The following is a 15,255-nucleotide window of genomic DNA, read 5'->3' as shown; positions in this document are numbered from 1 at the left end:
CATCCAGTGCTATGCCAGCTGCACCGGCTCCCGGTGGAGTACAGGGTCAGGTTTAAGGTGCTGGTTTTAAACTTTAAAGCCCTATACAGCCTAGGACCCTTGTACTTACAGGACTGGCTCTCCTGGTATGCCCCGCGGAGGACCTTAAGGTCCACAAATAATAATATCTTGGAGGTCCCGGATCTCAAGGAGGTTAAACTGGCCTCAACCAGAGTAAAGGCCTTTTCGGCTTTGGCCCCAGTCTGGTGGAACACTCTGTCACAGGAGACCAGGGCCCTGCGGGACTTGACATCCTTCTGCAGAGCCTGCAAGACAGAGCTGTTCCGTCTGACCTTTGGTCCAGGTCCAGACCCAGGCCCTTTTATTGGCTTACGTGGGTCCAACATGGATAGCTGGCCCTGATGAATACTTGAGGTTTCCAACCCCTATGGTTGTAATTCGTGGGCAGTCATTTAATTTTATCCTGATTCTTATATTTAAGCTGTACTTTAATCGTTTGATAGTGTTTTAATGTATTTGATATTTAATGTTAGCCACCTTTAGCCCGGTCTTGGTCGGGGAGAGCAGGGTATAAATAAAATTTTACTTACTACTTACTTACTAATTCAGAAGGAATTTTGAGGCAAGAGTTCAACAGTCTAAAAGTCCCTGAACTCCAGTGTGTGCTGTTTTTTGGCTGGTGGAATGAAGGCCTCAGGTTAAGGTGAATGACTGAGAAGTAAAGATAGGGCTCAACCACACATAACTGCTGGCTACTGAATCATGGAAGATCAAATCACTTTTTATGCAAAGAGGGGGCAGTTTGTGGCTCCCTCCAGCCCAATCTACTGATGACCAGAGATGACAGTTCATATTTTTTTGTCAGCAAAAGTATAGGACGAGATTCACAGCAAAGTTCATTACAGCCTCCCAATCAGGGAACTGCATTGGTGACAAGGCCAATGTGCAACAAGGACACAGGGGTAGCCTATACACTCATGCTAGGGCCATGTCTGTCTCGTTACCACAGAGAACTAGGGAGTAGCCACAAGCACAGCTGTGGGAGCCCTGTGACACTGTCTGTTAAAGCACACACAAGCACATTCAGGAAAACAGTTGAGGACGTCAGATCCACCATTCTTCATCCCAATGGACAGCAAAACTTGCTCAGTATCTAATCCACACTATTTTAGCTGCCAACCAGAAATTAAGTTAAATAAATCTTAAAATTAGTCAATATATTTCTCCCTGAGACACGAGATCATAGAATTGTCGAGTTGGAAGGAACCAAGAGAGTCAGGTGGTCCAACCCCTGCAATGCAGGAATCTTTTGCCCAATGTGGAGCTGGAACCCATGACCTTGAGATTGAGAGATGAAGGGTCTCAGGTTTTACTCGGATTCTATGTTCCCATTACAGTGGTACCTCGGGTTAAGAACTTAATTCGTTCCGGAGGTCCGTTCTAAACCTGAAACTGTTCTTAACATGAGGTACCACTTTAGCTAATGGGGCCTCCCACTGCCACCGCACGATTTCTGTTCTCATCCTGAAGCAAAGTTCTTAACCCGAGGTACTATTTCTGGGTTAGCGGAGTCTGTAACCTGAAGCGTCTGTAACCCGAGGTACCACTATACACTGACTCAGGCGCACCCCCACACCTGGTGTTTGAAGCTGTGTACACAGGGCCGTCTTTAGCAGATGCAGTGCCGGGGTGCAAATATCCACCCAGTGACCCCAAATTACCATGGATAGTGGGGGGGGGGCGAAGCTGCATACTGCCAGCCATTGGGGGTGTGCAACTCTCCCCCATCCCGCTGCGGGAGAGCAATCCCCACAGAGGCTTGGGAGGGAAGCTGCGCACCCGCCAGCCATATGGTTGGTGGGGCGTAGCTGGTGGGCATGCAGGGAAAGGGGAGGTCGCCGGCAAAGCCGCACAGCTCCCCCACTCATTGGGGCGTCCCTGAGAAGCCGGCGCCCTGGCACGACGCACCACTAAGCCCTATGGGAAAGACGGCTCTGTGTGTACATAGGGCATTTGACACAGCCCAGACATATCCTGCAGCTTATTGAGAAATGCTATTTGATACGTTTCCCCCTCAAACCGGCTTACATCCAATTCAACAACGTAACCCGTGTTCACTTCGCAGTTAAACTGAGGCATGTATGTTATTTGAGACAGCCATTGCACATGTGCAGATGGCAGCTTCGTGAATAGGAGTTGAGGGGGGTTGCAGGTGTGAGGGAACCAAACAGGTAATGAACATCAGGTGAAGGCATTCCCGCAATATGAAGATGTGACTTTAAACACAGTATGGGGAAACCAGTCTTGCTTCATTTTGAGCTACTAATGTATAGGTAGCCATAGACTCTGGACCTATGGGTCTTTTATCATGGGTCTTATTGTTGTGTAGTAATGTGTATTTACTTTGCTTATTTCACAATGTGTTCCATGAGGCCCACTGTGCTCTGATGAGTGAGGCCTCAGAGTTAATATCTCACTCTGAGCAACTTATTCCTGGTGTGAATACACACTGGCTACCTATTTTTGATTGTTGACTTCGACCCCATCTGTACTATACATTTAAAGCAGTTATCAAACCACTTTAAAGAGTCATGGCTCCCCCTCCCCAAAGAATCATGGAAATTGTAGAGTGTTGAGTGTTGTTAGGGGACCCTTATTCCCCTCACAGAGCTAAAATTCCCAGAAGTCCCCAAAGAGGGAATAATTGTTAAACCACACTAAAAATTGTGAGGGGAATAAGGGTGTCCTAAAAACTTTCTGTACCTTTAACAAACTAAAGTTCCCAGGATTCTTTGAGGGAAGCCACGACTGTTTAAAGTGGTATGATACTGCTTTAATTTTAATTTACATGTTGTTGCCAGAAGCTGGGATGTTCATCTTCCCAGCCATGCTCCCAAGCAAGTCACGTGACCTGCGCAATATCACGGAGCTCAAAAACACATGTTTTGGGGCAAAACATGGGAGATCACACTCTCACACAAAATTGCAGTGCCCTAAACAGGGATTTTTACCCCTAACTTTTGAAGCAGCATCTTCTTCTGGTTCCTCTGGTCTTTGTTTGCTGTCTCACAACTTGACTCCTTGGTCCACTTAGGCTCACAGCCAGCTCTCTTGGGTTTCAGAACCCAACAGCCAAGAGCCTAACTCTTGCCAATTCCTCAAAATATCATTCATGTAAGAGTTTCTATGGTGCTGCTCTGAGGGAAAGGCCCATGAAATTTTTTTTTATTGTTTCAGATACATTCAGCTACCACCCTCTACGCCCCTGAGATTGTACTTGGCAGACCTCTTTTCTGTAAAAAAATTAAATGCTTGCCTTTTGAGCACTTGACATTTGCTGCCTTTTGATTACAAGCAAAACCAGCTTTCTGAGGTGGCCGTCTCACTCTGCCTAATGATAGGCCGGCCAGCTCTATTTGGATTGGTAGGAAGCTTCTGGAAAATTCTCAGCTACATCCTTGTTTAGTGAGAAGTTTCTCAACCCCTTCCACCAACCACCTTGAGCAAAGGAACAAATATGTTATTCTTCCTCCCATCCCCATAAACACATCTGAAACATTTATATACAACTATAAACGTGAAATAAGTTATAACACCATAAAACAAGCATTTTTAATATTTACTCAACCTTGCCCCAACTGCGTGGTCCATGATTGTTAAGCCAAATATGGGTGTATACCATAGAGAACCAGAGCCAATCATATGAGTGCAGTCTGCCATGTTTGCACTTATCCAAAGCATGCTTAAAGATGTGCGTTTGTGCATTGAAACATAGCTGTCAACATTTCCCCTTTTTAAAGGGAAATTCCCTTATTTCGAAGAGGATTCCTTGCAAGAAAAGGGAAAAATTGACAACTATGCATTGAAATTCCACAATTTTTTTACCTGTGTGAGACAGGTAAGGGGTAAAGGGGACCCCTGACCATTAGGTCCAGTTGTGACCGACTCTGGGGTTGCAGCGCTCATCTTGCTTTATTGGCCGAGGAAGCCGGCATACAGCTTCCGGGTCATGTGGCCAGCATGACTAAGCCGCTTCAGGCAAACCAGAACACCGCACGGAAACGCCGTTTACCTTCCCGCCGGAGTGTACCTATTTATCTACTTGCACTTTGGCGTGCTTTTGAACTGCTAGGTTGGCAGGAGCAGGGACCGAGCAACGGGAGCTCATCCCGTTGCTGGGATTCGAACCGCCGACCTTCTGATCGGCAAGTCCTAGGCTCTGTGGTTTAACCCACAGCGCCACCCGTGGTGTGAGACAGGTGCACACTACTAAACATATAACACATTGTACGAACTCTCCAGGTGCCAGCAAAGCCCATGGCACCTTTGTAGAGCCAGAAATGGGATGCTAATGGCGACTTTATGGCTCGCTTGTGACATCTATGTGCTTCTAAATATACAAGTTGAACAGGTGGGAAGCAAGCCGGAAGTCAAACAGGCATGGCGGCTTCAGAGACATATCAGGACCCCTGCAGCACACCCAAGTTGCTTCTCTAGCCAGATCAACATATTATAATGGCTTCTTCCATTGCTCAAATTAAAACTACCCAAATTGTTTTGGCAAGCCTGGTATCAAGAGATCATTAGTGGGCTCACTTAACATGGTGGTGGTGAGCTGAGAGAGTGTGGCATCATCTTCATCATGTGCACACGGAGGGGCCTCGAAACCATTTTAAACTGCTGTCTATCCGCAGATCTTCAATTGAGTCCACTTTCAGTCCTCACTGGTAGGTGAGAACATGCAAAGTTGACCTCCTGAGCATGTGCAGTGTGTTTTCCCTGTAGAAATGAGTAGGAAAGTCCAACCCAAACTATGTTGGCTGTTGAACGGTGACTCTGAAGGGGCAGGTTACTTAACAGGCTTCTTACATAAGCTCCCTGGCAGCCTTCGGAATAGAGACCTGGAAGAGGGATCTATTCTTTCTGGGGCTAAGCGAAGAGAGGGCACTTGGGGGGTCTGGGAAGCTCTTAAAGAGGCAGCACTCCGTTAATCCACCGTGCTTGGGAAAAAAACCTTAAGCCTTGGTCGGAACGCCAGCATAGTTTTGGGTTCGTTTTTGTTTGGGGGGGGGGATGTAGAAATTCCCAGTATCAAAGATTGCCATATATATTTAGTGTTTCACAATGGAAACCCTTCCCTCTGCTTTGCTGAAGCAGAAGGGTTGCCTTGATATCAGCGGCACTTCGGCAAAGCTACCAGCTCTCCACTGTCCCACCCAGGAATAATTCACCCCGGGAGATCTTCTCCGCCCATTCCTGGTCCACGCCCCACAAACCGGATTCGGGAGCGCTTCAGCTCCCAAATCAGCGCCAGCCGCCGAACCATCACCAGCGCCTCAAGATCAAGGTAAGCGACACCCGCCGAAGCTGAGCTGCCTCCGGACTGCGGGCAGTGGAGGAGCGAGGAGCTGTCAGGGCACAAGGCAGGCAGGACTCCTGGTCTCCCTGGGATGATGAGGGCAGAACAAGACCGTCCAATATCCTGGTGGACGACTAGTATTCAAGGCTGAGAGGGAGCGAGAGCCTGGGTCTTGTTTTCCTGCATGCAGGCTTCAATCCTCGTCGACCCATTTCCCAGGCAGAAAGACTGACTGAACTCAGGAGGACTTGTAGAAAGGGATGGGATTGTGAGGCTGTTTTTTTTAATCTTGGTCCGTCCTGACCCTCGAAAAAGGACACAGAGAGGACAATTTGCTTTGCTTGCAGGAGGCAAATGAGGTTGAGGATGGGGGTGAGACTTTCCCTTTTCTTCAGCAGATATTTCAGTTCCCTCGCCGTGAAATCCCAGTTCCTTGCAATTATCTGATCCTATTATTCAGCCCAGCCTCAGAAATCCCTGCCAACTCCAGTCAAAGGGGAAGGTAGCGCATGCCAGATGTTGCATAACGTTTGGTTGAATTTGAAGCTCAGATTCCACTCATGTATTGTACACCTTCCTTGCATGGCGGCGGGGGGGGGCGGGACTCACTCTGCCCAAGGCTGCAAGAAGCCCACTTTGCATTAACTCCCTTTTTCTGCCAGGATGAAGCCCGATGCAGAGCCTGAGCGCCCGCCGCTGGTTTACGTCCAGGGAGTTGGCATGATCAAGACGTTTGCTGATGTCTTGGAAGAGGTGAAGGACTTCCAAGTTCATCCGGGGGACTTGCTGATCTCCACATACCCCAAGTCTGGTGAGTGAATGTCTTGGGCTGTGTCCCACTCAATGGGAAGGAAAGTTGTGGTGCCTGCATTTGCAGGGTGTTGGACTATAATTAAGGTTACCAGACGTCCCTGTTTCCTGGGGACAGTCCCCGGATTTACAGACCAGCCCCCATACAAAATCTATTGAAGCTGAAAAGTGTCCCCGGATTCATTGGAAAAAATCTGGTAACCTTAACTAAAATGGCTCATTTTTGGATCCCTTCCAACTCCACAGTTCTGGGTTTCTGTGAAAAGGTGCTAGGCCCTTGAGGTAATGTTACATTGTCTAACACAGCCTCCAAACAGCAATGGCTTCCAAGAGAGCTTAAAAGGGATCACGTTCTTTGCAGACTTGTGGCTGTACAAATATGCCGGTTGTCCAGGTGGGAAGCAAGTATTTCCCTGGTGAAAACAGGGACATAGATGTGCAGTTGTTGTCAGTGCTGGATTTAGGGCTGTGCAGGTGGTTCCCCTGAAATGAGGGGGGAAATAAAATAGAGGAGATCCATTGGAGAGCTGGGGCAAATTTTGGGCTCATGTAGAGTGCCATATTACAGTTGTAATATATCTCTAATCCTTACACTAAGAATTACTTTATTTATTAGATTTGTATACCGCCCATTCTTCAAAAGATCTCTGGGCAGTGTATTAAAACATGAGATAAAAGCACAAGGTAAAGGTAATGGGACCCCTGACCATTAGGTCCAGTCATGACTAACTCTGGGGTTGCAGCACTCATCTCGCTTTATTGGCCGAGGGAGCCGAGGGAACCGGCGTACAGCTTCCGGGTCATGTGGCCAGCAGGACTAAGCCACTTCTGGCGAACCAGAGCAGCACACGGAAATGCCGTTTACCTTCCCGCCAGAGTGGTACCTATTTATCTACTTGCACTTTGACATGCTTTCGAACTGCTAGGTTGGCAGGAGCAGGGACCGAGCAATGGGAGCTCACCCCGTCACGGGGATTCGAACCGCCAACCTTCTGATCGGCAAGTCCTAGGCTCTGTGGTTTAACCCACAGCACCACCTGCGTCAAATAAATAGTTAAAACAGGACTCTCCCCCCCCCCCATTCTGCCACCACACAGTTTCCAGACTTCTTTTGGGGAGGATATGTACTTTACCTGTATGCATGGGATTTATTTTGGGGGGGGCATGCTTTATGCTGCGGGGGGGGGGGGAGAACTGAGATATCTGTGATGCAATTATTCAGTTAGTTAAGTATTTCTATTTATTTACTTGATTTGGGGGGCAGGTGCCCCCACCTGGGCTACAGCCATGACTGTATGGTGTACAGTGGTACCTTGGTTCCGTTCCAGAACCGAAACCCGTTCCAGAAGTCCGTTCTTAAACTTAAACCATTCTTAAACCAAGTTGCACTTTCCCTAATGAGGCCTCCCGCTGCCGGTTTCCTTCCACCATTCTGATTCTGTTCTTAGACCAAGGTAAAGTTCGCAAACCGGGACACTACTTCTGGTTTTGCGGAATTCGTAAGCTGAATAGTTTATAAACAGGACTGTTCTTAAACCGAGGTACCACTGTATATGTACCCTCAGGTGGCATATATACGTTTTAAAGCACACACACACACACCCGTAAAGAGCTCTGGTGAATGTAATTGACTCATTACAAAGTTACAATGCCCAGAAACCCTGAACAAACTACAGCACCCAAAATTATTTGAGGAGTGGGGAAAGTAGTTTGCATGTGCTTTAAATGTAGGGCGTATGCAGCCTCAGTCTTGGGTTTCCCTAACTGCACTGCAATCGAGAATTTATGCAAAATGCCCCTTCATGCCCTTTCAGGAACTACCTGGGTGAGCCAGGTCATCGACCTGATCTATAAAGAAGGCAATGTGGAGAAATGCAGCCACGAACCCATCTACCAGCGAGTCCCTTTCTTGGAGTTTGCTGTTGAAGGAGTTCCCAAAGGTAAAACGCCCCAGAAGGCCAGCAATCCAGGAGTCCCTCGCCCTAAGGTATGCTGTGGGGACAGGTCGTGAAAGATGGGGAGAGGAGAAGCCTCTTTATTGACTTCTGTTTTCCCCCTCCCTCCCTCCCTCCCTTCCTCCCTCCAGGCATTGATCTGCTCAGAAAAGCACCTCGGCCGTGTCTAATTAAAACACACCTTCCAGTCCAATTGCTTCCAAAATCATTCTGGGAAACGGATTGCAAGGTGAGAGGGTATATGGGCACCAGAATCTAGCAAGAGAGCGGGATCTGAAAGAGGTCACTGTGGAAGAAAGGGGCTGGAGGGTTAATCTGAAAGGAGGATCACAAAGTTGCCAGCAGGGCTGTGTATTCTATGCAGAAGTAGGTTACTGTTTTCAAAAAAAGGAATCTAAGTTTCTACTCTATATATGAAAGATACTTAAATACTTTATTTAGAAAATATCTAAGTTAGTAGTCCATATCAAAACAGGCTTGAAAATCTATGGGCAATGTAAAAATTTAAAAACCAGAGGTGGGGAGGGCTTTGCAGCATTTTGTAGTGGCCAAGGGGAGGGACTTCAAAACCTTTGCATTGCCCTTGCTCTTCTGCCTGACTGGCAGAAGCAGAATAAATTGTGCTGATCATCCATTTAATCTGCATGGTACTTTCTGCACTACAGATGATCTACGTGGCCAGAAACGCCAAAGACGTGGCTGTCTCGTATTATTACTTCTACCAAATGGCAAAAGTGCATCCTGATCCGGGCACGTGGGACGAATTCCTGGAGAAGTTTATGGCTGGAGACAGTAAGGACTATGGGAGATGAGACAGAGGCAGAGGGCGAGGGCAATGACCCTGAAAGCCAAGGACAGAAAACTTGTGATCTTCTAGATGTCATTGGACCCACCTGCTATATAGACCATATAGAAATTATGAAATTCCGTATGGAATTATGAGCAAGTCTTTTACATAGATCTTACCTGGTTTGGAGGAGCTTTGTGAGTTTGAAGGTTCATATCCGGGCATTGCTCCTCTGGCTTCCCATTGCTTCTGGGCAGGTAGCGGTAGAATGAGATAAGCAAATGATGAAGCTCCCTTATATTGAGTCAGATCATGATGATCTGACTGACAGCAGCTCTTCAAGGTGTCTGTCAGACTTTCCCCAGTTCTGAAGATGGAACCTTGATCCTTATGTGTGTGGAAAATGTGCCGTGTTTTAGACTACCACTTCCGTCAGCTCCAGCCGTCCTGACTAATGGTCAGGGAAGATGGGTGTTGCAGTCCAAAAAAAGGGGGGGGGGAGAAGCTATAATACTGAGTTGCAGCCTTTACCAGCAGAGGCCAGAATTTCCTTGTTTCTAGAAAGGTTCTCACGGAAGCCATAATCTCTCTCTCCTCAGTCTCTTTTGGATCCTGGTACGACCATGTCAAAGGCTGGTGGGACAAGAGGAATGAACATAAGATGCTCTACCTTTTCTATGAAGATTTGAAAGAGGCAAGGTTCCCACTCCCCGTTATAACCCTTTCAATGCCAATTCTGCTGCAACGGCAAGCAAAGCCACCAAAATGTTCAAAGTGTAAACATAGCACATATAGAATGTATCGCGCATGCATGCAGTGTGTCAGAAGGAACTGTGGTGTCTAGAGGGCCTGAGCATCATTTGCCACATTCAAGAGGTGCACCAGACCAAATGACGGTTCCCAGGTTGGGAAATTGGGAGGTCCACCTGGGTATTCCCATTCTGTACACTGCGTCCTTCTCCCCTGTCTTCCTTTCCCAACCCAGGGCTGGGGAAACGCAGCCAGATGGGCGGGGTATAAATAATAAATTATTATTATTAGTTTATTAACCTAAGTCCCCCAGCTTCATCCCCCAATCATTGCTTATCTTCTAGAATCCTCAGCGGGAGATCCGAAAAGTAATGGAATTCCTGGAGAGGCCCCCTGATGACCGCCTGGTCGAGAAGATTGCTCACCACACCTCCTTCAAAGAGATGCAGAAGAACCAAATGGCCAATTACACAAGCATCCCTGCCACGATTATGGACCACAGTATCTCCCCTTTCATGAGGAAAGGTAAGCTGCACTGACACCTGGAGGGATGGGCTGAAGAGGGCTGAGATTCCAGCCATCCTAGGAGTTCACCCCAGGGTCCGTGTTTCCTTTTGGAAATGAGGCACAGCGGAGACTGTGGTATCTTTATGATATATGGTTTATTTACACACATATACATCCCAAGCCTGCGGTGGAGGGGTTCACAACATCAGTACATAAAAAGAGTTTGTTTCTACCACAGCCACAGGCTTGGATTCAAGCAGAAATCAGCCACGACTCTTTCTCTCTCTTTGCCTTTCCAGCCTGAAGCTTTTCCCTCCGGGTCACATCACAGCAAACCGGCCCCCCAAATCTCAGGCTTTGTCCTTCTAACTCTCCGAGAGCTGGAGAAGGGGCCCGCCCATTTGTCATCTAGCATAAACCGCCTTGCCTTTGTTCTCTTAATGATCCATCAGCCAGGCGGTTACCTCATTGGGAAGATAGCCTGGCTTGATTAACTTTTAATACTTGCTAGGATTATAGGTGTCTGGCACCCACAAACACATAACAATATTATTGCGCAGAAGAGGTCTTGAGGCATCATAGGGCTTAAGGGCACCAAAAAGGGATCAGCTTACTAGAGGAGGCAAATGTCCCCATCATCTGCATCACCACCATCATCGTCATCACATCATCACAATTAGGGCCTGCAGATCACTTCCTCTGCTTATGTATTTATTTATTATTGAAAACCCAATAATTTTTTTTGTTAAAAAAAATCCAGACAAGTGGAATCTGCAACCATGTTTTGCTGCGTGGAGTACGGTGTGGAAAGGGCAGGAACTCCCCGTTCCTCTTTTATCCATCATATTTGACAGGTCTTTCGGTAGTACTGTTCATGTCTATCTTGTCCCTCTTTAATCGCCAGTGTCTTGACTCCCGTTTCTTCCCATTTCAACCCAGGAATCACTGGCGATTGGAAGAACAAGTTCACAGTGGCTCAAAACGAGCGCTTTGATGCCGATTACAAGAGGCAGATGGAAGGAACGACCCTGCACTTCCGGACAGAGATTTGATCTCTCTGACTTCTCTTTTTGGGTGAGTCGCCTTTTAATCCCATTCCATGGAATCTACTAACTTTGCTTCAGATTCTTAATATCAACTCCGCCCACGGGGTTTCTTGTTTGATGAACAGATCTTCATGTGAGTTAATAGAAAAGAGACAAAATACGGAAGCCATGATTCTTGGATTCTCTCCCATGTCCACAAATGTTCCTGAACATGCACAATACTATCCAGCTTTCTCCCTAGCGGACAACTCTTCCTTGACATTCCCTGCTGGTGTGTAGATGGACACTTCCAGAAGACCTGTTTATTGGGCATTTGTGCTGATTTGTTTGCAGGGAGGTTAGACGATCCTGTGTCAAACCAAGTGCTATTCTACACTTCCCATCACTTTTCTTATTGCAAAAAGTGGATTGCTGTATTACTTTTCACATTGCAAAAGTCTGATCTTTGGATAAGTGGTTTTGCTGTTCAAGACTGCCTAATTACCGTAACTATAATGGTGCAACCTGTCTTTGTTGGTATATGATTGAATCCCACCCAAAAATAGCAATGGTCTAGCAGAGGCGTGTGTGTGTGTGTGTGTGTGTGTGTGAGAGAGAGAGAGAGAGAGAGAGAGAGAGAGAGAGAGAGAGAGAGAGAGAGCAGGATTCATCAGTTCACCCATTCCCAAAATCTCAGTCCTGGTGTCAGAGGTCAACATAGTTGGGCACTTGTTGAGGGTCATACCCCAGCAAAAGGCTCACTGCCACTCCTGGAGCCCCTTGACTTGGTGCTGCTTCTCTTTGCCATTGCTGCCCATTCAGTTGTCCCCTCTTAGCAAGTGAGTAGTGTCAGGAACAAGGAGAAGGTAAAAAGGTAAAGGGGCCCTGGACAGTTAAGTCCAGTCAAAGGTGACTATGGGGTGTGGCACTCAACTCGCTTCCGGCCGAGGGAGCCAGCGTTTGTGCACAGCTTTCTGGGTCACGTGGCCAGCATGACTAAACTGCTTCTGGCGCAACGGGACACCATGACAAGTGCCATAATGCACAGAAATGCTGTTTACCTTCCCACCACAGCAGTACCTATTTATCTACTTGTACTGGTGTGCTTTCAAACTGCTAGGTTGGCAGGAGCTGGGACACAGCAGTGGAAACTCACCCGGTTGCACGGATTCAAACTGCTGACCTTCCAAATGGCAAGCCCAAGAGGCTCAGTGGTTTAGACCACAGCGCCACCCGCCACCCCAACAAGGAGAAACAGTAGGCTCCACTCCCTTACCTGCTCCCTCTGGGCAGTTGTGTGGTTTGAGCAGCACCCAGAGAAAGAGAACTAGTGAATGGGGGACAGCAACAGCAGTGAAAATGAGCAGGGGGGCCCCGTGGACCCCATGGAATCTGGAGCTGGCACTATTTACCCTTCCTTCAAAATCCATATTTCCTTTGGGGCCTTTGGTATAATTTCATAATCTTCCTTCCCTAAGGTAACAAAGCTTCAAATACAGCCACATTCCCACCAACATTTAAAGCATATGACCCCCCCCCCGCCCGAGTCCTGGGAACTGTAGTTTACCAAGAGTGCTCTGTGAGGATTAAACTACAGTTCCCAGAGTTCTTTGGGGCAACAAGTGTCCTTTTAAATGGTGTGGATATGAGTGCGGTGGCATCTGCCCACATCATTCCCTCCCTTGCTCTCCCCATTGTTTGTTTTAGATTGTAAACTGTTTGGCGCCAGGAGAACACCCTATGTTGTCTCTGGAAGATGCCACCATGTGCCTTGATGGTATAAAGATGAAGATCAAGCCAAAATGCCTTCATGACCCCTTCAAGAAACAGCCAGTTTCCCAAAGTGCTGCTATGTAGTTTTTCCAGCCACTGTGTAGCTTTGGAGCTGTCACTTCTTATCAGGCTGTGTCTAGAACAACCGCAAACTAATGTTCAGCTCAATTTATAGCTCAGTAAGCTGTGAATCCTTGACCTCCCTTCCTAGACAGCAGATGCAGGAAGGAGTTCAAGAAAATCTGGTTGTTACATTCCAAAAGGAACATCTCCTTTTTGCCTCTTTTTTTTTCTTTTTTTTTTTGCCTCTTCTCTCTCTGTCCTGCTTTGACCCTGGAGAGGCTTTTTAAAAATAGAACGATCTGGTCTCAAAGAAGCCCACTTTTTATAGAATTTTAGCAAAGACATATATTTTGCATTACTTAAGCAGAGTGCATGACATGCATTTAAAAAAAGTACCAAATCGTCATGTTTATACTCTGCTCATATCTCGTATCCCCACCATTAATAAATACTTTTATTGAAAAGCTTTCTCGTTCTTGTCCTTTATTTACTGACACTCAATACTAATGTTGTTAAATTAATAATTTCCTGCATCAGCAGGGGGTTAGGCCAAATGAGCATTGTGGTACCTTCCTGCGCTAAGCAAAGTTTCAAGGGTAAGTATATCTTTGAGCTGATGGCAATATTCAAGAAAAAGCACATGAAGCCAGACATCTGGAATGTGCAGTTTCATCTGGAAATAATCACCGTCGTACCCTGAGAGGACTGCAGCCTTCCAGCCAGAACCTATGTTTCCTCCAAGTAGGTGGTGCTCTGTAAACTGGACTGCTGAGCATCCCAAGGGGCAAAGGAGTCAGATGAGCTGAATTTCCCTGCCTTCTGCTCTTCCTACTGTCATTTGGGGACTGAGTGTAACAAGAAACAAAACCCAGCACCAACTGCCTCGCACTGAAACAGCCTTGGAGCACTAAGCATTGCCAAACTTCTTAGTTTTTTAAATAATACTTTAAATATTGTATTCCATCAAAACTATTCAAAGACTGTTGAAACACATACACAGGCAGCAAAACTTAATCCCCTGATTAAACACTTAACTTCAGTGTGGGGAAAACTTAAGGAAGCTGTGAATTAAACAGACACTAGAAAGTCAGAAACATCACACCAGTTGCATCCATCTACATGGCCCTGTAAAGAAAAAGCGAAGGATTGGTATTATAATACAGTGGTACCTCAGGTTACATACGCTTCAGGTTACATACGCTTCAGGTTACAGACTCCACTAACCCAGAAATATTACCTCGGGTTAAGAACTTTGCTTCAGGATGAGAACAGAAATCGTGCGGTGGCAGCAGGAGGCCCCATTAGCTAAAGTGGTGCTTCAGGTTAAGAACAGTTTCAAGTTAAGAACGGACCTCCAGAACGAATTAAGTACGTAACCAGAGGTACCACTGTAATAATAATTATTTATTTTTTATACCCTGCCCATCTGGCTGAGTTTCCCCAGCCACTCTGGGCAGCACCCAATCGAGTGTTGAAAACAGCACAGCATTAAATAGTAATAACTTCCCTAAACAGGGATGCCTTCAGATGTCTTTTAAAAAGTAAGGTTTATAAATGTTATGAAATAAATAATCATTACATCAGACTTGGACCCAATAGCTATTCAAATAGAGAAAAATAGAGGATTCCCTCTCTAATGTAGGACACATGACCGCCCTGCTGTGATCTTGACTATTGAGAAAAGGAATTTAAGGGGTGTGTGTGAGAGAAAGGGGGTTGAAAATTAGTTAGCGGACCGGTATACTGCAGAGCTGGAACTGAACTTGATATGGGCTTGCAGCTGAAGTTGAGGACCTGCAAGAACAGATTTGATGTAGGAGATCTCACCACACACTTTCATAAAGTGGGTGCCAATGGGATGGTCTTGGATTTTGATCAAAGCAGTGGCAGGCAGAGGAGGAAATATTTAGTCTGTTCCTACCCACTTTCCATGGACCTCTATGGTCTACAATGGGGGTGGGGGGGGAGCACAGATAGGAACTGCAACTGTCTCATTCCCCTCTGCTCCCCCCAGAGACATAGCTTCAGCCAAAACTGGGGCGGCAAATAGGCTGTTTTAAAGTGTACGTGTGGGGAAACAACTGATCTCACACCCTGTTTGGGCCCTCTGCTAAGTTTTAGAGCTACAGTTTCCAGCACATGATCTGAAAGGATTTGCCTTTTGTTGGAACTACCTTAATACTTCACCCTTCCCATCAGATGATGCAAAGAATTCGCCAGCGGATT

General features: G+C 46.6%; 1 protein-coding gene across 1 annotated transcript; it reads left to right on the top strand.

Moving 5' to 3' along the window:
* Positions 1 to 5,063: 5,063 nt before the first annotated feature.
* Positions 5,064 to 13,493, top strand: LOC309355971 (sulfotransferase 1A1-like). The gene is made up of 9 exons (XM_081887162.1): positions 5,064 to 5,347; positions 6,022 to 6,170; positions 7,984 to 8,109; positions 8,256 to 8,353; positions 8,790 to 8,916; positions 9,511 to 9,605; positions 10,006 to 10,186; positions 11,108 to 11,242; positions 12,901 to 13,493. The coding sequence occupies exons 2-8, from the start codon at positions 6,023 to 6,025 to the stop codon at positions 11,218 to 11,220; spliced, it is 888 nt and encodes a 295-aa protein (XP_081743288.1). The 5' UTR covers positions 5,064 to 5,347; position 6,022; the 3' UTR covers positions 11,221 to 11,242; positions 12,901 to 13,493.
* Positions 13,494 to 15,255: the final 1,762 nt, after the last annotated feature.

The sequence above is a fragment of the Podarcis melisellensis genome (genome assembly GCF_964234715.1).
Source record: "Podarcis melisellensis genome assembly, chromosome: 13".
Lineage (NCBI taxonomy): Eukaryota > Metazoa > Chordata > Lepidosauria > Squamata > Lacertidae > Podarcis > Podarcis melisellensis.
This window is presented reverse-complemented; position numbering and strand designations above follow the sequence as displayed.